The 20825-nt window shown below is 40.9% G+C and overlaps 1 protein-coding gene across 3 annotated transcripts in view; it reads right to left on the bottom strand.

The window, feature by feature from the left end:
- Window positions 1–160: 160 nt before the first annotated feature.
- Window positions 161–20825, bottom strand: part of ripor1 (RHO family interacting cell polarization regulator 1) — a 76408-nt gene continuing 55743 nt past the window's right edge. For 2 of the 3 annotated variants that reach the window (XM_036003212.1, XM_036003211.1), the window contains exons 14-25: window positions 18440–18565; window positions 17856–18028; window positions 16508–17192; window positions 14887–15023; window positions 10964–11075; window positions 9128–9263; window positions 6942–7103; window positions 6663–6815; window positions 4240–4436; window positions 2176–2259; window positions 1070–1160; window positions 162–690 (exon numbers count right to left, since the gene is read on the bottom strand). In XM_036003212.1, coding sequence (XP_035859105.1) covers window positions 593–690; window positions 1070–1160; window positions 2176–2259; window positions 4240–4436; window positions 6663–6815; window positions 6942–7103; window positions 9128–9263; window positions 10964–11075; window positions 14887–15023; window positions 16508–17192; window positions 17856–18028; window positions 18440–18565 — 2154 coding nt within the window. In that variant the 3' untranslated portion in view covers window positions 162–592. Of the gene's footprint in view, window positions 691–1069; window positions 1161–2175; window positions 2260–4239; window positions 4437–6662; window positions 6816–6941; window positions 7104–9127; window positions 9264–10963; window positions 11076–14886; window positions 15024–16507; window positions 17193–17855; window positions 18029–18439; window positions 18566–20825 lie in introns of all 3 variants that reach the window. The other variant, XM_036003210.1, reaches the window with a different exon arrangement.

The following is a 20825-nucleotide window of genomic DNA, read 5'->3' on the forward strand; positions in this document are numbered from 1 at the left end:
TGAAATAAAAACATAGTTTACCAATTTACATGTGAAAATATGTTGGCTCTATACACGCTAAAAGTATTGTTTTTTTAAATGGAGTTTGGTGGGTTTAGTGCTAGCGACTTCAGAGCTGTTTCTGGTTAAACAGAAAGGTCTTAAAGAGGTCTATCTCTGTAGGGATCCTTTCCATAATGTTGTCAGACACTTAAAATAATAATCTAAGCATTTCAGTAGCATTCACGCTTAATACTGGACCAGTTTCAAAGATTGTTGTTCCCATCAGTCACTTACACACAAAAATATAGGAAAATAGGGTCCAGATTGAGGAAAAAATGAAATTACCCTTTAATCTGAGTATTATTGCAACCTCTCCGACAGTGTATATACTGTATACCATGCCCTATATTTGTCTTTGTATGTTTTAGTGGCAATAGAAGAAACAACCTGCTGTATATTCTCATTCTGACATAGTGTTAAAGCACTGCCAAAACACAACATTCATATTGTGTTGTTCTGGTTTTGTTCCCACCCAGTGTGTCTGTGTGTGTGTGTGTGTGTGTGTGTGTGTGTGTGTGTGTGTGTGTGTGTGTGTGTGTGTGTGTGTGTGTTAGAAAGCTGTGCTGGCCATGCTTCCTGGAGCGAAGAGTCTCGGTATGCTGTCCTGAGACGTCTCCACGTGCCTGTGCGCCATCTTCCCCTCCTCTCCTGTGCCACACAGTGAATTAAAGGACAAAAAAAAAATAGTGGAATGAAAGAATGGACAAATGAATGAATGCAATCATCCTCTCAACAGACATTTGTGTTGGACAAAGTTAAATGGCAGAAAACAAGCAAGATGTACATGTCTTATTTCTGCCTTAAATATTGTCTAATGTCACAAATATATGAAAGAATGGAATAAAAAAAAAAATGAATGGATGAAAAAAAAATACAGAGAAGCAATTTAGCATAGAGTAAATATTTAAGAAACAGCAAGTAATTGCACATCCAACCAATGTCAAATTATTTCTCAACATGAGTCTTATTTTATCCAGAAAATGTATTGTTTAGCTGTCATTCTAACTAAAATGATGATTCTTATTACCGAGCACCAGCAGCGCTTGTTTGGCAGCATCGCGGACTTCATCCTTGTCTGTCCGACACAGATACACTAACTGGTCAATACTTTCTTTGGCCTGGAATGACAACAGATGGAATACAGTGGTCAGCATGATAAGGACTAGGGCTGCAACAATCAATTATTTTCAATGGCAATCATCTGTGGATTATTTTCTGGATGAATGGATTAGTTGTTTGGTCTCTAAAATGTGGATCAGAGTTTCCCAAAGTCCACAACTCAAAGATATTCAGTTGACTGTCCCAGAGGAGAGAAGAAACTAGAACATATTCACATTTAACAAGCTGACATCAGAGAAGTGTGACTTTTTTTTCTTAAAGAATAACTCAAACCGATTATTCGATTATCAAAATATTGCGATGCGATTTTTAATAGTTGACAACTAATCCAGTAATCTTTGCGGCTCTACCATGAACAAATAAACTGCAATAACAGAGAGGTTATTTACTTCAAATAGAAATATGTCTTAAGTCATTTAAATCAGGGTTCCTGCAGGTTTCAACAAGTCAAATGTAAGACTTTTTAAGACCTTTATGAATGAAATTTAAGACCTTTATCACAACATCAAAGGACAATGAAATGCAGAATCACAAAAGAACATGCAAAGTTAATAAACGTATTAAAATTGAATAAACGCGACAGAGAAATAATAATCTGTAAATATACAGCAAATTATATTTGGATGACATTTCAAAACACATGACCAAACATTTCAAAGAGCATTAGAGGTAGCGTTACATAGATGTAGGAAAATTAAGACCTGTTTAAAATAATTTAAGAACTAGAACACAACACTTCAGCGACTTTAAGACTTTTTAAGGCCTAACATTTAGATTTTGAAATTTTAGACTTTATTCGACTTTATTAGACCCCGTGGAAACCCTGTCAAATGTATGTAATACATTCTGACAGTTAAGTGATTTTTTAATAGTTGACAACTAATTGATTAATCCTTGCAGCTCTAATTAGGACATACTACATTATTATACAGTACAGACAAGATTTTATGAGCGCTGAATGTGTAGTCTTTTGACAGCTGTGGATGAGAGCACAGACTGTGCATGTGTTTGTACCTTGAGACAAGCTAAGGCCTTGCAGCCACAGACTCTGGTGTCCACATTCTCATCTTCCAGCAGCTCCAAACAGCTGACCAAAGCCTGAGGAAGACAATGTACACAGTGTTGACTTCTGCAGTACATGTTGTTACGTACTCACTAGTCTCACATTGCCAGACCTTATTCCACAGCGCTGTGGAGGCTAGGTCTGACTAGTCCACACAGCACTTCTGGATGGGAGAAAAGCGTGCTCTGGTTTACTGGCATTTCTTTAAACCAATCACAATCGTCATGGGCTGCACTAAGTGTCACAGAGACCACTGAGAGTGAATCGTGTGTTTTGGATGTTGTTATCATTTACTGTCCGTGATGTGTCTGTGTTTTTGTTCCGGTGCCGCCTGCTCTTATATCCCCGGCTGTCTGGAGCTCTGTGCCTGACAATAAAATTATTTTTAGTTTCATAAAACACCCCTGAATTCATCAATATGTATTATTACAGACATTCCTGCTCTTATTTCATCTCCTTTAGTTATTTGTTAGTCTTGCATTGCCAGACATATCTCCACAGCGCTGTTTTATCTCCGGATAAAGCCTGAGTGGTCAATGCAGCAGCTGTGGAACGGTTTCATTTCCTATAAAGCCATGATGTCTCTCTCTTTCTCATGGGTGGGCCAAATTCTCTGGGTGGGCAAAGCAGAGAAAGGGGAGGTAACCTTTCCCCTTATGACCTCATAAGGAGAAGATTTCAGATCGGCCCATCTGAGCTTTCATTTTCTCAAAGGCAGAGCAGGATACCCAGGGCTCGGTTTACACCTATCACCATTTCCAGCCACTGGGGACCATAGGCAGGCTGGGAGAACTCATATTAATGTTAAAAAACCTCATTAAGTGAACATTTCATGCCATGGGACCTTTAACAACCAATGGGTGCTCTCCCTCCAGCACCAAACAGGAAGCAGCAGGCTAGAGCCAGTGTTGTTTATGGTTGCTATGGATTAGAGCTTAGATCGGCCCAAAAAATCAAGCCCGAACCTGCCCGAGCCCGAGCACGTTGTGTCCGAGCCCGGCCCGGCCCGACACATTAACTGTAATTATGAGCCCGAGCCCGATTTAAACCCGACAATTTTTTAATACGTGGGCCGTTATAACTGACGTTCTCAACTACAATTCAGAGTTGTTTGAACTGCAGAAATCTGTTTAGAATAATACAACAAGGACGAAGCCTGTAAACTGCGCTGTTTGTTTAGAATGGAACGGATCGCAAGTGGATCTGAATGAAGAAACGTAAAAAAAAAAAAGAAACAATGATGAACAACATATTGTTGTCACTGCCCACGACTTGTTTAAACTGCTTCCATACCTCCGACTTTCCTCCACACTTGCTCAAAGTTAATTCTCCTGTTTTTCTTTTTTTCTTTACATCTTCAAGCTCCCGGTGTGATGCGTGCGAGAGGAGGAGACTCCGCGCATGAAGTGCTGCATTTTGTAACTGCAGCCTAACTTTTGTACACATTTGTTACTTTTATATAGCCTATATATATATATTTATTATATTTCTGATTATGGCATAGCTATCTCCCCACCCAAATAGGATAATAAGGTAATGGATAAAAAAAAAAATTGCTTGATCAAGGGTCCGGCCCGGGCAGGATGTGGCGGAAAATAACGGCCCGAGAATCTAAACTCTACTATGGATCCTCACTAAGCTAAACGCTAAAGAGGGAAAGTTGTAGATTTTCAACCCTTCTGAAGCGAGATGGTGTCAGACTTTAGTCTTTACAAAGTCTGTTCAAAGTCTTCTAGTGTACGGTAGGCATAAAACAACTTTTGAGCGTCCACATGTTCCACCAAAACAAGTTCCTTCCTGAGACTATTTAGCAGAGGCACCGTGGCTCCATCCGGCGCTCAGCGCCGTCCAAGACGATTGTGATTGGTTTAAAGAAATGCCAATAAACCAGAGCATGTTTTTCTCCCATCCCGGAATGCTGTGTGGACTAGCCAGACCCTCCTCCGCAGCGCTGTGGAGGAAGGTCTGGCAATGGGAGACTAATTTCTAAATAAGATGTGGGTGTGTGCTCTCACCTGCTCTCTCTGTCGGGGCTGGGCCGTCAGGCTCCTCAGCACAGAGCTGGCAGAGGCCGACACTTTGCCTCGTGGGTCTTTCAGTAGTTTGGCCACAGCGTGAAGTCCTTCTCTTCTCAGGCTGCACTCTGCAGGACGCCGCAGAGCGTGGACAATCACATCCTGCTCACACGACGCCAGGCTCTGCACCAACCACACTGCAGGAGGGACGATATCACTGATTACTGTCACCGATCAGAAGCTTTTTCATTTAGCTCTGTGTGTGTGTGTGTGTGTGTGAGTGAGTGAGTGAGTGAGTGAGTGAGTGAGTGAGTGAGTGAGTGAGTGAGTGAGTGAGTGAGTGAGTGAGTGAGTGAGTGAGTGAGTGAGTGAGTGAGTGTGTGTGTGTGTGTGTGTGTGTGTGTGTGTGTGAGTGAGTGTGTGTGAGAAAACAGTGTTAAGCCGGTTACACACTGGATGCGTCGCGCGAGCGTGGCGTTTCTGTTGCGTCTCAGAAGTGTGGCGGCTGCGTGGATTTTTCTGTGTCCTACACACCAGAAGCGTGTCTGACGCAGCGCTGCTCCTGCTGCTAGGTACAGGGAGGGCTGATCTCGGGACATAGCGCCGACACATTCAAACTCTGAAAAATGGGTAAGTGGGCTGTCTGTTTATAACAACTTAGTGTAGCTGGACCGTCACTCAGAACACACACTACGTTGTTATTTTATCCTATTCTACCCTTTATATATAGGCTTGTTCCACGTATGGGGAGAGAGTTGTTAAACTTGAAATAAATATATAGCTACTGATCTGATTAAAGTAAGACAACTTCGGCAGTATTGACTGCAAAATATGTGACAGGTGCTATATTTGAAAATCTTTTCTCTGAAATTTTTTATTACATTTATATCTACATTGATGTCAAAACCTAGAGACTTTCAAACATCAAGATGTCATTTATTAATATGCATTTGTGTCTAAATGACATATAAACATCTTTTCCTATTCTATTTTGCATGGAAACGCTTCCAACACGCTCGCGTCTCGCGTGAAAAATAGGCGTCAGTTCTATTCCTAGCAGGCTCGCGTCTCACGCAGGCAGTGTGTAAGCTCTGACCTGTTAATATGGGAGCCGAAATAAAAACGGACACGCCACGCGGCTGACACGCTCGCGCGACGCATCCAGTGTGTAACTGGCCTTAGGGCGCCCGGATAGCTCAGTTGGTAGAGAGGGCGCCCATATATAGAGGTTTACTCCTCGACGCAGCAGGCCGGGTTCGACTCCGACCTGCGGCCCTTTGCTGCATGTCATTCCCCCCTTCTCTCTCCCCTTTCATGTCTTAAAAAAATGGGCTGAAAATGCCCAAAAAATAATCTTAAAAAAAAAAAAACACCCAGCATTAGACATACACAACATAAAAGTATGAAAAGTACTTTTATTTAATTCTCTCATCAACAGCACTGCCGCGCTCTCTATCTCTAGCCCGAGACACAGGTTTGCATCCTGCAGTTCAGTGTGGCCGCTGGCTCACGCTAATCTCTCTCTTTTTCTCTCTGTCTTTTTGAAAATGAGTTGGGAAGCCGACAGCAAAGCCCAACTTTACTTTTAATGCCATCCAACAAAGAGAAATAAATCGAGAGTAGCCTTTCCTTGTGAAACAATCATAAATCAATCTCTCTCTCTCTCTCTCTCTCTCTCTCTCTCTCTCGGTGTACAGCTGGACTGGAGTATGTGACAAGTTCACTGAATATGACGTGTAACTGCCCCTCCCATTTCTAGCATTTAAGGTTATTGGTACTATGCTTTGCTCCCATGTTGTGGGAGGTCGTATCTGAATTGTCATGACCAGGGATCAACTCGTGTGTACTGGCTTGGTTTGAATTGACAAAAGAAGGGTTGAACACGGGTCAGATAACCCTGGTCATTGGTTGACCTTACAGTTCCACCACATCGTCGGTCCAAGCAAACAAATCCCTGCTCTTACTTTTCGCCATCGTTGTTCATGATTTTCAACCGCAGAGTAACATCAGACAATCTGCTTCCTGTTTACACCAGCATGCACATGCCCAGTGTATGTGAATGGTCATGTGATACAGGTCACAATGAGATGTTTTTACATTACATTACATTACATGTCATTTAGCTGACGCTTTTATCCAAAGCGACTTACAATTGCTATATATGTCAGAGGCCGCACGCCACTGCACTGCACATTGCTAAGGGACACATTGGTTGATGTATCACAGTGGGAATCGAACCCAGATCTCCCACACCAAATGAATGTGTCAGATCCCTTGCGCCATCACCACCCACCCGTGTTGATAAGAATAGAAATTATTGTTGCTACAGAGCTAAAACTCTTGTGTTGACGGAGATCAAAACGCTGCTTTAAACTGAAAACGTAGTAGTGTAGATGTAGCCTGAGTGTGTGTGTGTGAGATACCTTCTTCTGCCAGCTCAGTGATGTGTGTTTCCATGTCACTGATGCTGTTGGCCTCCAGGTAGCTCCACAGCTGGAACAGCGTCACCATCACTCCGTCTCTGTTGCGCCGTGGTAACTTCTGATCCAGCACTCGCTCAACCAGACACTGGAACACTGGACACACACACACACACACACACACACACGTGTTAACATGCCACACACACACACACACACACGTGTTAACATGCCACACACACACACACACACACACACACACACACACACACGTCTGTGTACCTGTGTCGGCCATGTTGCTGGCCCTCTCAGGAAGTGTTCTGGAGTAGACTGTAGACAGCGTAACCCGGAAGCTGTTGGCAGAGATGCTATACACACTGCCCTGCCCCACACATTGTTGCCATAGTGACACGGCCCCCGAGCACAGGCCCAGCTGTGGTATCACTGTGACGGAGGAAGATAGGACAGAGGAGGTTAGTCTTTCATTTCTGGATCAAGCTTGCTGAAGTTTACGTTGTTTCTTTAGTTTTGAGCATGGAGGTTCACTCTTGACCTTATGTGAGGTAATAATCTCAGAAGGTTTCAGAAACTCTGGTTAAAGCATACTGAAACCTTCAGGCATAGACGCTCTGTTGGTTTTTTCCAGGTTTCCAACACATACTGTATCTATCCACATAGGCCACACTCATTTTTGCCCTTTAAATGTTGTGCAAAACCCTTCTATAAGTGTAATCCAATCTTAACCAAATTTGTCAACTGTAAATTGTATTTGCATGGATATAATAATTATTATCATTCTTCCGCTGCTTTTTTGATGTTCCATATTATTATGGAACATCCATACTGTTTTACTGTAATTCTTGTGGACTATGTATTTAACATATAAATTGCCATGAGTGTGCACACATCAACTCTGAGTGATCCTGTAAAATTGGTAGCGTTACGATTTTAAGTGGTGCAACAGCAACATGATACATTTTTAAATAGCTGTAACTTACAAAGCCTGACTATTCCCAGGACTCAGGTCAAAAAACACAGTCAAAAATTACAAAAAAGTTTCTTAAATAATGTTAAATAACACATTTAGAAGATTGTGCAGGCTTGGTGGAGGTATGTTTTCTTCTTCTGGCAGATGTGTGCAAGGCCTTGTAGTTGAATGTGTTGGATCTAAAAGCCCATGTTCAGCAGTGATGAACAGGGCCGATATTAATTTATGATAAGGTATAATGATGGTATGATAATAAGGTATGTTACATGTATCACTTAAATGAAAGTTAGCCAACTTTCTACCAGGCTCATCTTATTAAATAGGAAGCAACACGCACTGTGTAAGTCACGGTGCCTTTTTCGTCAAGCTTCCCTTGCATGCACTAGGGTTGGGAGCCAAACCGACCGAATAACGTCGGTACTACTGAGGATCAATTCGCGTTAAATCAAATTTCGGTAGCTGAGAGTGCTAGCTTCTCTGTCCACTCCATGTTTAACAGAGAGAGGAGCTCAGAGCGAGAGTTGTGGTGCAGATGGAGAGAGACTACATCCCCACAGTGAGTGACAGTAATGCCGATAAAGCGTTTGGAAGTGTGGTTACACTTTTTAAAACTCCACGCAGACAGCGTTTGCTGCAATATGATATAACGGCGAGCCAAAAGCAGTCGCGGAGTGGTTACACTTCCTCTGAGACAGACAGGCACAGCGGCGTTCTCTATGCCCTGGGGACAGGACAGGGCAAGGAAACTTTATTTCTATAGCACATTTCAGCAACAAGGCAATTCAAAGTGCTTTACATAAAACATTAAAGAGCAATTAAAAGAAATAAGATACAAATACAAGAATAAATGTTACAGTACAGTGTAAGAAATTAACAATTATTTTATTTAATAGGTTGTAAGGATGGGTTTGGGAGGGGAGAGGGAGGGGTTTTATTTTGTGTGGTGTGTAAAATCTTCTAAATACTGTAAATAATAAAATGTTCTAAGTAATGAATTTTTTTTTTTGCTATTACAGATGGAAAGTACTGAAAAAAGGTACCACTGGGCAGTGGTGGAGGAAGTACTGAATCTCAGTACTTAAGTAAAAGTACAAATAACCAGAGACATATTTACTTTAGTAAAAGTAGAAGTACCACAATGACCCTAACCCTACTTAAGTAAAAGTAAAAAGTACCTGATTTTAAATGTACTTTAAGTATTGAAAGTAAAAGTACTTGCATAACGATTTATTCTTTTAATCTTATTTGCATATTACCATTTAAAATGGTAATATGCAAATAAGAAAAAAAAGTTGGTTAGTTCATTAGTGCACCTTGGTCAGTGAGAGCACCGTGTCTAGCGACCCGTCATTTACAAAGGGCTGGTTCAGTATCCATACTGTCCACTACCACAAACAAGGCCAGCTGGCTTTTATGACAGTGATGGCTGAATGAAATATTGAGACAAACCCAGAGTAGAGGCCCAGATACCACAGCTTACCTACAACAGGCTGTCTGATGCGTCTCGGGTTGTCCTTGGCGATGCGTCGAATGATCTCGAGGACTCGAGCCTCTCGCAGCAGTCGGTCCAAGGCGTACATCTCTCTGCACCGCAGCGGACCAAACATACCCAGACACTGCACACATAATGTCATATATCACTTTACACAAAACATCTGCTAAACAGCTTTGACACAACAGTAAATCTTTACTTAAAACTAAACACTAATCTGCTTCTCTGCAGCCAACCTCTAACAAGATGGATATAATGCAATTTTGGTGATTATATGCTATGTTTATCAGAGAACTGACCGATCTTTGATTGTTGTTCCACAGAAAATATACCTTCACTGCTTCATCATTTAGTGTTACAACCAGTAGGCGATTTACAAATCCGTCTGCTAGTTCAGCACCACGGACAGCGCCATGGTTGTATCCATAGAAATAAAATGGATTTGCTGTGGTCATTTGATTAGTACAAAACAAAATGGCCATAGTGGTCATGATGGCAACACACGTCAGTGGGGCCATAAATTGTGTCGCAGCTCGCTGGAGGAGAGCCGTCCGACGCAGCTCGAAAAATGTTCACCAGACCCGAGGGGAGTGAGGGGGAGGAACAGTTAGACCCAGCGGCAATGGATCAGCAGACAGTTAGACCCAACCCGCCGTTACTGCAAAACCTCACCACTTCCCTCAGTTTATACGGAAGTTAATACAATACGACAATTCGACTACATTTTTTATTTAAACTTCTTTTTTTCCAATGGCGACGGCAATGACACAATAAGAGCAACTGATGGCAGAAGGGTACTTTGCAACAACAGTTTGAGTTTCTCAGAGTTTACGAGGTGCAACTGAATGCACCATTAGATTAATAAGTTGCACACGGATGCACTATGAAGTCCCGTCAGAGTCCACATGCTTTATCTTGGTCGTTTGTTTCAATAGCAAAATGTTGCCACACGGAGACTTCAGAGAAGCAGGAGGATTTTCCAGTTCTGTTGTTTCTCCGTTATCTCTGACTCCGGCAGTAGCCATGGTGTCTGGAAAAGTGCAGCTGCAGGCTACCACTAAGCTAATATTACCCTGTTTCTTTAGCTGCATGCTACCAGCCGGTAAGCTATGCTACGTCTGTTTTTTTCCTTTCTTCGGACATACGCAAGTAGGAAGGGCTGGAGAAAGAAGAAAATACTGGGGAGTCGCCGATCCTGCATTTGATTCCGATCCAAAATGAAAATCGGAAGCTCATTTCGAAAATTGACACCCCTACTATCTATCACCACAATTATGACTGCTTCATGTTGTATTACAACTACGACTTTTTAATAAGCGAAATAGAGAAACTGTGACTACCATAATATCACATAATAACACTAACAACTAGAACTGCTTCTGCTACTTTTTAAAGGATGTATTACTTTGATTTGTTCATTTCCACTGGTTACAAAGACATTCACTTTCTTTTGAAAAGTAATGCCAACCACTACTAATACTTCAAACAATCATGCTAGATAATCCAGATTTACTATGTACTTGTAGAATTAAAAAATAATACTTTTACTTCAATACTTTAAGTATTATAAAAACAGCCATAACAAGTATTTATTCAACTACTACAGCCTCTTCAACCTGCTTCTTTAGGACCGAACTTCAAATTGAAATTGTGTAGATGCTAAATAAAATGACTTTAGTCCCGTGTTCATCTATAAGGTGCTGCTTATGTCCAAGATAGATTGGCATAGCAAGCATCTCTGCTCAGCTGGAACCTAACAGTGTCACATCATGCATCTATGTGAGTGTGGGAAATGATTCGAGGACAGCGTTTCGGGTGTCCTACCAACAGCTGCGTGCTGCAGTTCTTCAGGTGGACCACCAGGGAGCAGTCTAAAGTGGTGCAGCCTGTGGTGAGGGGGGTGGAGGGGCTATCCCAGCCTCTGTCCTGCAGAGACCTACAGAGACACAAGAGCAGTCTTTAATGACGTCCACAGAGTTATGGGAGGCTTCCATCAACACTGTTAGTGTCAGGGGTCACTTCACTTCACTTTATTAGTTCTTTTGGGTCCCTCAGTGGGAAAACAGCCAAATACAGACACAAAATAAAACAGGCAACACATAATCAATAAGCAATATATAGAAGTGTTACAGTGGTACAAAAGAGTGAATATACCGTATTGACCCCAATATAAGACAACACCCCCTTTTCAAGACTCATCTTTTGGAAAAAGACTTTATGAGGACCAAATGTTGTTTTAATAAAGACAATATTTATTTTAAATTTGTCCCTCATTTTGTTTTTGAATACATAAACACAAACCCTCCGGTTCTAGTTTGGGGACTGACTATCTATCTATCTATCTATCTATCTATCTATCTATCTATATATATATATATATATATATATATATATATATATCTCTATATATATATATATATATATCTATATCTATATCTATATCTATATCTATATCTATATCTATATCTATATATATATATATATATATATATATATATATATATATATATATATATATATCTATCTATCTATCTATCTATATATATATATATATATATATATATATCTATCTTTTTTTTTTTAATTATTTATTTATTTTGACCAATGACTGAGCTAAATGTTTTCTGTTGCTATGGTACCGCTGACGGCGACTACATCATATCAGTTTCCAGCAGAACAGAGAGAAAGCTGAAAATCCATGTTATGTTCTTCTTTACAAAGTAAAAGGAAACTATCAGTTTTTAGAAATGTCTCATGATATATTGTCTCTAGAAGTGTTTTATTCAACTGCTGTTTCTGTTAAAGAAGGAAAAGAAAATCCCAATACTCAACACTATCGAATCGCAATACTTCTAGAATCATAATAAATGAAAATCACAATACAAATCCAATCAGCACCCATGTATCATGAAAGAATCAAATCAGGACAAAAGCAGATCGGCCCAGCCCTACTAGATAATATTGAATATTTGACCATAGTCATGTTTAGAAAGTGTGTGCATTTCAAATATTTTTTTTACTTCTGCAAATAGGCTGCTTTGTGTTTGAACTGATAAATCAACCATCAAAATGGTCAAATGAAATTACTACCGGTGATGAAATGATCCAATGAACTGGATCAGTATCTGTATCAGTCACATTGTTTAATAGATCAGGCATGAGTGACTAATGCAGAATCAATGCATGGTTCTTCGTTGGTGTCATAAAGCAGAGGTTCTCAATCTTTTTTCAGCCAAGGACCCCTTACAAGATAGAGAAAATACTGGGCCCATTTCTTTACAGTTCTATAGTCTTACTGATGTGAAAGGACAACACAAGAGAAATGTATTACAACGGTTTTAGACATGTATCAAACATATTTGCAGATTCTAAGATTTATAGATTTGCTAGATTAGAACGTGATGTAGATCATTATTTGATATAGATTTAAAAATTTAAATATTGAACAATGAAGCCTTTTGAAAAATCTTTTTTTCTGTAACATGATAACTTAAAATGAATGAATCTAAAAACCTTTTACAGACTCCCTGGCAGAGTACCACGGACCCCTGGGGGATGGCAGACCACACTTTAAAAACCTAATTTCACACAGTGAGGTGTAGAGAAACAAAGAGCAGCTGCAGGTATCAGCACCTACACAGGGAGAAAAACAGTGGGATAAGTGCATCCCATATTGTGACCACTTCAACCTGCTGACACTAGCTGAGATATGATACTATAAACCAAGTCTGCCCCATTTGGGGCCCGTTGGCTCCATTTGTTTTGGCCCGCCATGCCATTTGACATGCTCATGCTTATTCTCATACAGTTTGTGCAGCTAAAAAGTACTTAATCTGAGTTTTACGGCAATGTAAAGCACAGTGCTGGTAAACCTCCCTATTCAATTACATACAGTAGGTACGTTTTTATCTACGAAGAATTACGGTATTCTTCAACATCAACATTTATTTTTGGCCCGTGGCCTTCCATCCAGATACATCTTGGCCCTTCATCTGAAAAAAATTGGGCAACCTCTGTTATGAACAAAAGCAGTTTGAGACATCAAGCTAGGAAAATAAATCCCCATGAAGTCATATTTCAGTGTTTGTCATTTGGAGTTATGGGAGCACCAGGGTTTGTTTCCCAGCGGGCTCACAGCTGCAAAGACCAGTTTCTTCCACAGAGCAGGCCGTCTGTGGTCTAGTGATGCTCCAACACAACTCCACTAGATGGCAGCAAGATACTTCCACAACAATGAGATTCTTCAACAACAGGAGCTAGACCAGAGGGCTATTTCACAAAACCTAGATAGTGGATTAAGCCAGGATTTCCCAGTTATCCTGGGTGACTTAAGCCTTGACTCGGTTTCACAAAAGCAGAAGCACCTACGTTACCATGGAGATTTATTCTGTGCAGCCAGCCTGCTCCTGACCAGGCTAACAGCCAGGATGTATTAATCCTGGAGCCTTTTCTGTTCACTCAGCAGTGCTTTTACCTTATTATTATCAACCTGCATTAAAATAACACATGTACATGTTGCGGTTTTATTGTTCAGTTAAATACTGCTAATATTTAAGGTTGTGACCATTCTTTATTTATAATTATTCATGTGATAGTCATTGTTACTGTTATATTGCTGTATGAAGACATGCTGTTCATATTGTTGTTAGAAGTTTGATTAATATATTCTAGCAGTTGTTGAGATAATTAGAAAAGGCTGATAGCGTTTTAAATGAAGTCAGTGATGAAGGGCAGTATATAAAGTACTATACTACATGTGTGTTTCTATAGTGGTTCTAACAATGGCTGACTGGTCAGAGACCAATACATCTTTTTAGATTATTTATTAATTCTTCTACTTTTTAACAATAAAAGGATCATGTAAATTACTCTCCCATGTGCTTTTTATCTGCCATTCTTAGTACACAATGTGTGTTCTGTCCAGTAAACTGGAACAAGAATTTGAGAGGATTGTACAATTATAAAAAGCTATCCTAATTGTATAATCCTCCCAAATTAACATAACTATATATTGTAGGCTACTGTACATTCATGTAACAACAGGGAGAGGACACCTCAATGGTTTTTGACCTTATATTTTGCCTTGGGAGAAATAACAGATGAATATACTCTGTTACAGTCATGTTTACAGTGTGCATTGAGTTTATCACTTCGTTATCTTCATAGTTTCTACATTTTGAGAGTCCAATTTTTTGGCGTCTTTCTTTTCTATGTCTATATATATGAGGAAGCAAAGCATATTTAGGAAGAAGCAAACTCGCTATAATAAAACAGTGAGAAATTGCGTAGCAGACAATAGCGAACGGACTGAATGATGTCTAAAAATATATATTTACGAACCACTGCTCTTAACTGAAACCATTCTGCTCACTTTTAATCCAAAATTTACAACTGTTAATGTGTGCAAATGATTAGTAGCCTAACTCCTTGAATGTAAGAATTATGACGGTTACAGTTCAGAGCCACGGTCACATAATGTCTATTTTTAGGCTACTTACACATTCAGTCAGTCCGCAATCGTCTGCCACGCTTTCTCTCGCTTTCATCACAGCGGCCGTGTTTCTTATAAATAATGTGTTTCACTTCATCAAACTTCCATGAGAAGCTGCTGCTCACTCTGTGTAAAGTATGAACAATGCATATTCTCCATTTCAGAATCAGTAAATCTGTGATTGACCTTGCGGTCTATTAAGGAAAGCTGTGAACGCGCATCTTTCCGAATGATTTCATCCTGTGTCAGCACTAACCTGATGTTTCTACTCCTCTGGTCGCCCTTCTCCTCCTCTTCCTCCTCCCAGTCCGACACGTTGAGGAAGTCGAAGCTGCCCAGCGCTGTTTCCACGGTAAGGCTGGCCATGCTGGGTGAGCGGCTGTGCCTGCCGCCCTGCACACACACACACACACACACACACACACACAGGTATGTCTTTAGATGCATAGATGCACAAAGAGCATACACAGACTTACACAAACCTGGTTCCACCTTAAATTTGTTCTTTAAAGAATTGTGACCAAGATATGAAGTAAGCCTGACATTTGACAGCATAAAAATAAACATTTCAGTACTGTGTTTTACTGATACTGATATGTCTGTGATAATGTTGGATGATAATATAAATCGGGCTATAATTACTTATGACCGCAACATTTTCGACAGCAACCTCACTTTTGAACCTCTTAGCAACCAAATCACCAGAACTGCCTTCCTCCACCTTAAACACATTGCCCGTCTCTGCCCATCACTCACCTTGTCTGCTGCGGAAACTCTGATCCACGCATTCATTACTTCCAGAATCAACTACTGTAATAGTTCATCTGCCAAAGCCCTAAATAAACTTCAATAGTCATTTCCTTTGATTGAGTTTGAATGAGATTAGAATAATCTGGCTGCTGTCTTCATGTGATTGGAGAGACCTGGATATCCCACCCACCTGATCTCTGCATCTCTGTGATCACCCTCTGAGGATGAAAGACGCACCCACTCAAAAAGCAAAATTACAAAATTTCATTTTAGTAAGTAAATGTAGCAAGCTAAGCTACAGCAACATAGCAAAAGTAGTTTACTAACGTTGCACAGGAGCCATTTGTTTATGCAGCCATAGAGCTGGGCAATATGGAGAAAATCAAATATCACAATATTTTTGACCAAATACATCGATGTCAATGTTGAGGCGTTATTGTAGGGTTTGACTATTGGTGCTTTCACAAAATATTAACACAGTGAGAGATTTGATAAATAATCACCAATAATGTTGATAGAATGACTCAGTGGGTAAAGGCAAATAATAAAACAGCTAGAACAGTCTGGTAAGTTTAGAAAATTACATCACTTTACTGTTATGTAGCCTGAAAAAACATGGAAAGACAACACTTATTTCATATGCCGATATTACAATATCCAAAATGTAAGACGATATAATATCTGTCTGTCCGAGGTTTTTTCCTAAAAAAAGTTTTTCCTCGCCACTGTAGCACTAAATGCTTGCTCAATTATAGAGTGTGGTCTAGACCTACTCTATCTGTAAAGTGTCCTGAGATAACTCTTGTTATGATTTGATACTATAAATAAAATTGAATTGAATTAAGCTAACTGGAGATTTATAAATATGACTACGTCTAAGTTTCCAACTGAGCCGCCCCACTATAACTGTAGTTTAAAAAATAATTCCCAGTGGCTTAGTCCTGGTGGTGGGAAACTTAGGCCCGGTGGGAAACCCTGCCAATAATATTTTTAATTTGTCAGAAGGTGTGAAAGTGACAAATGCCGGTTTAATTGGTTAGCATAAAATCGAACCGGTTTTGCCTCATACACTGGACTGATAAAACCAGAAATCGACCCAACTCTACTCACGCATGCTCCATCTTTACCTTGAGTGTAACCTGCAGCAGCTTCAGCTCTTGTTCCAGTAGTTGTAACTCGGGGAACTGTCCTCTGTAATCATCCAGAGAGGAAACGACCGCCGCCAGGGAGTCTTCTAGCCCGCTGTCCACCAGAACACCTCCCTCTCCGGACACACGATCTGGCATCTCCTCCTCCTCCACCGACACGCGCCGGGCTACATACGTCTCATCCCCGCTCTCTGGGTGTGTGTTGCACTCTCGCTGTGTGTTCATTTGTGACGGAGTGTTAGGGTCCACTGCTTCGGTCCTGGGGGAGGAGGATGTTCGGACAGGGCTGGATGTGTCCCGTTGCTTCCTGTGTTGACGTTGATCTGTGACATCGTCGCCTGTTGGGTTTTCCTCTACGAAGCCGAGCCTGGTTGGCAACGAATGCGTGTCTGCGGCGACAGAGCCGGGCGGCTCAGGAGTTCTGCTGAGCATCTCCATTTCAATGTCGGTGATGGAGAGCCCAGAGGCCAAAGACATGACCTCTCCGGACTCGGCGGACCTGTCCGTCATCATGACGCCATCAGCACTGCCTTCGCTGATGTGGCTCAGAGAGCGTAAGTAGCTGCGCGAGGCATGGCTGTTGGTCACCACCGCAGGCACTGCTGCGTCCTCTTCCTTGCTGTCAGGTTTGGTCTTAACACTGACTGTCTCCTTCTTCTCTTCCCTGTAAATCAGTTCATTTTTATTATTGACAGAGCACCGGCATGCAGACGCATCCCTGTGCTTATGGGCAAATGTAACAAATAATCAGTCAACAATTATTATTTTTTAAAGGTCCGATATCATGCTAATTTTCAGGTTCATACTTGTATTTTGGGTTTCTACTAGAACCTGTTTACATGCTTTAATGTTCAAAAAAACATAATTATTCTTTTGTTTGTCTGAATATACCTGTATTCACCCTCTGTCTGAAACGCTGTCTCTTTAAGCCACCCTCCTAAAAAAGCCCAGTCTGCTCTGATTGGTCAACGTTTTTGTGGGTCTGAGTCTCTGCTCCGTTATTGCACCCGGAAACACTGTAACGGCACTGTAGTGCCACTTTCTACCTATATACAGCACAGTCTAGTTGTACCATCACAGCATACAGAAGTCCTGATGGCTCGTTTAAAAAGGCACAGTTTCTGAATATGGGCTGTGTGTATTTTCTCTGAGAGTGTTTTGATACTTTCACAGTATTTATATAGCACCTCCACCTGCTTTATAATCAAAGAAGTCATGGAAATCTCACTTTTTACAAAATGGGACCTTTAACCTATGAGACTGTAAAGTAGAATTAGAATGAATTCCACCGAAAAGAAAAAGCACAGAAACCAAAATCAAACACTACCTGTTGCTCTGTGCTTGGTGTGTGGATGCGTTGGGAGCCTCACTGACAGTGCTGACTCTGTAGTGGGAGTTTGGAGTTAAGGAGGAGGAGTCTCTGGGGCAAAATGAGACGTCGGGCTGTGGGGAGGAACTTCCGCTTACAGCCGGCTGGATGTCTGGTGTCACCACCACTGCCTAGAGAGCGAGACACAGTAACAACATAGTCAATAACTTCAGTTGTTAGAAGAGAAAAGGTCCGGAGTGCTCGGACGTTTAAACAAATTATGAAGGTGCTCTTTGAAAGGGAACACAAAAGTCAAAGAAATAGAAAGGTCCAAGGCAGCCTGCTGGCAAAAGATTAAAAGAATGCGGCCTGAGAGGAAGCACTCCAGAGAGGCCTTCCGAGCAAAAGTCCCCTAACTGTGAACCGTGACTGTTTGCACTTATAAACAGGGAGAGATAAAAGCTTGAGGAAATGTCATTTCTTTGTTAAAAGTGAAAAAACAAAAAGACGATAACACAGTCATAAACAGACAGAGAGCAAGACAGAATCATCAGCACAAGACTGCAGACCATAAATAAGGTTTAGTGTCTGTTGTGCGTTACCTTTGGATGTGTAGAGTTGCGTAGCCCTCCGACAGAAAGCCGAGGACTGGAGGAGTCATCAGAAGACTCAGATGAATTGGACCACGCTGTTCCATTCTCTAGCTCGTCATGGCGGCGGAGCATGTTCTACAAGACAACAGCACTGTTTTACAGGTCGGGCCGATGAAAGAGGAGTTGGATATAGACCAGTAGCGGAAGAAGTATTCAGATCCAGTTCTAATACCACACAGTACAAAAACTCTGTTACAAGTAAAGGTCTTGCATTGAAAATGTTACTCGTTAGTGAAAATGTTAGTAAAAGTATCATCAGGAAAATGTACTTAAACTATTAAAAGTAAAAGTACTCAATGCAGAAACATCCTCCCATTTTAGAAAGTGTCTCAGCTGGACTTGTAGCCGTTATATTGTTGACTAGTTTACTTTAGAATAAAACACCAGATTGTATAAACTACATGTATTTTGTGTGCAGTAATCTTAATGTATAAAGTAACTAAAGCTGTAACAGATGAATGTAGTGGAGTAAAAAGTACAATATTTCTCTCTGAAATGTAGCGGGGTAGAAGTAAAAAGTGGCATGAAAAGAAAAGACTCAAGTAAAGTACAAGTACCTCAACATTTTAAGTACAGTACTGGAGTAAATATACTCCGTTACATTCCACTACTGATATAGACAGAAAAGTTTGATGAAGTAGAGTTGGACACATTCTGATGACTGATGCACCTATCACACAATAGTGTGTTCCAGATGGTAAAGAAAAGGTTGTTTGAGGAAATTTGTCGTTGAAATTTATATGCTGGAACAAACAACTGATTATCCATCGCTCAGTACTTCTGTGCAACATCTCCACTTATAGCGCAGGCTACACTACTATGTTTTCATTTTTAAGTGGCATTTTGAGACAAACTATCTTCGCCCACACAGGAGTTTTAGCTCCAGTAGCAGAACTAATCTCTGTCCATATTAACACGTCTGACAAGGCATATCACATGACCATTCACACACACTGGGCATGTGCCTGTCAGTGTAAACAGGCAGGCACAGTCTGACGTTACTCTGCAGTTGAAAATCATGGATGTAGAAGTTGAAAATACAAAAAATTCTTTGGAGAAAGAACAACATCAATTATGCATCAACATACATCATCATCTGTCTCTCATCAGGGCCCGCCCTCTCCTTCACTCGCTGTCTGTCAGCTGCTCACATTGTTCGCCTTCTTTTAAAATATTAGAAACACTAAAGCAGAACCAGACGTCATAAATGTGGTGTTGCTCCATGATTTCTCAGACCAGAAGTGTCAACGATTTTCCCTCAGATATTTTGTCCAATAGACAGCGACCGTTTTCACCGTATGACGTGTGTTTACAATGTTTGGTGTTTGACAAAGTGCAGTGTGAATGCAAACCAAATGTAAAATGCAACAATGTTGCAAAACTCACAAATACAGAAAATATATGATTCTGGATTGGACCGTAGGGAGAGCTGGTTTAACCTGTAATTCCATTATGTTTTTCATTATTACAAATCCTGGAGACTACTTGACATAAACAGAAAACTGAAGGCTTCACTTCTATTCTGGATCCAGGCCACAGGCTGCAACAGACTGACAACTAGCAGGCTAATACTGGCTGCAGCTTCAGAGAGTCACGTAACAACCCAGCTGGCTGGTTCACACAGTTCACACACGTCGTCTCTATTAACTAGTTTCACTGTGTATGACTCTGGATTCTTCCGCTTTGCTGATCAGTCACATATCGCACGCTGTCGACAACAATCCTTATGGAAATCTGTTGATTAGGTTCAACTGGATCACAGCGACAGCTTCTGCAGACTCAGGGTGCTTCAGATTAAACAATCACAGAAATTAATTATCTTCTGCTCATAGAACAGGCAGTGTTCAGCTTTTTGTTCTCTTCTATTCTGCTTCAGTGGCCACATTTGTAGAAAACAGAGCAAACGGCTAAAGAACAACCGACTGGAAGGTGATCCTCGAGGTCAACAATGCTACAGTAAGTGGACACACTCCTAAATGTATGTCAATGTGAAGTTTCAGAGAGTGTCCCCTATTAACCTTTTCTCCTTTATAACTGCTATACTAACTAATAATAACATTATGACGATGACATGTCCTTTGAGACCATATAAGGTTCAAAGTCCTAGCTTGTGGTGCGTGATCACCGAAGTATGGTGGCAGAGACGGTTCAACACAAACACAAAAGCTACAACACAAACACAAACGCTACAACACAAACAAACGGAGCTGGCGGATGGGGTCCGTTTCAGAAAGAAAGGTAAGTTCATAGATATAGAACAGTTGTGTTGTAGCTTTTGTGTTTGTGTTGTAGCTTTTGTGTTTGTGTTGTAGCTTTTGTATTTGTGTTGTAGCTT

Source organism: Sander lucioperca, chromosome 7 (assembly GCF_008315115.2).
Source record: "Sander lucioperca isolate FBNREF2018 chromosome 7, SLUC_FBN_1.2, whole genome shotgun sequence".
Classification (NCBI taxonomy): Eukaryota; Metazoa; Chordata; class Actinopteri; order Perciformes; family Percidae; genus Sander; species Sander lucioperca.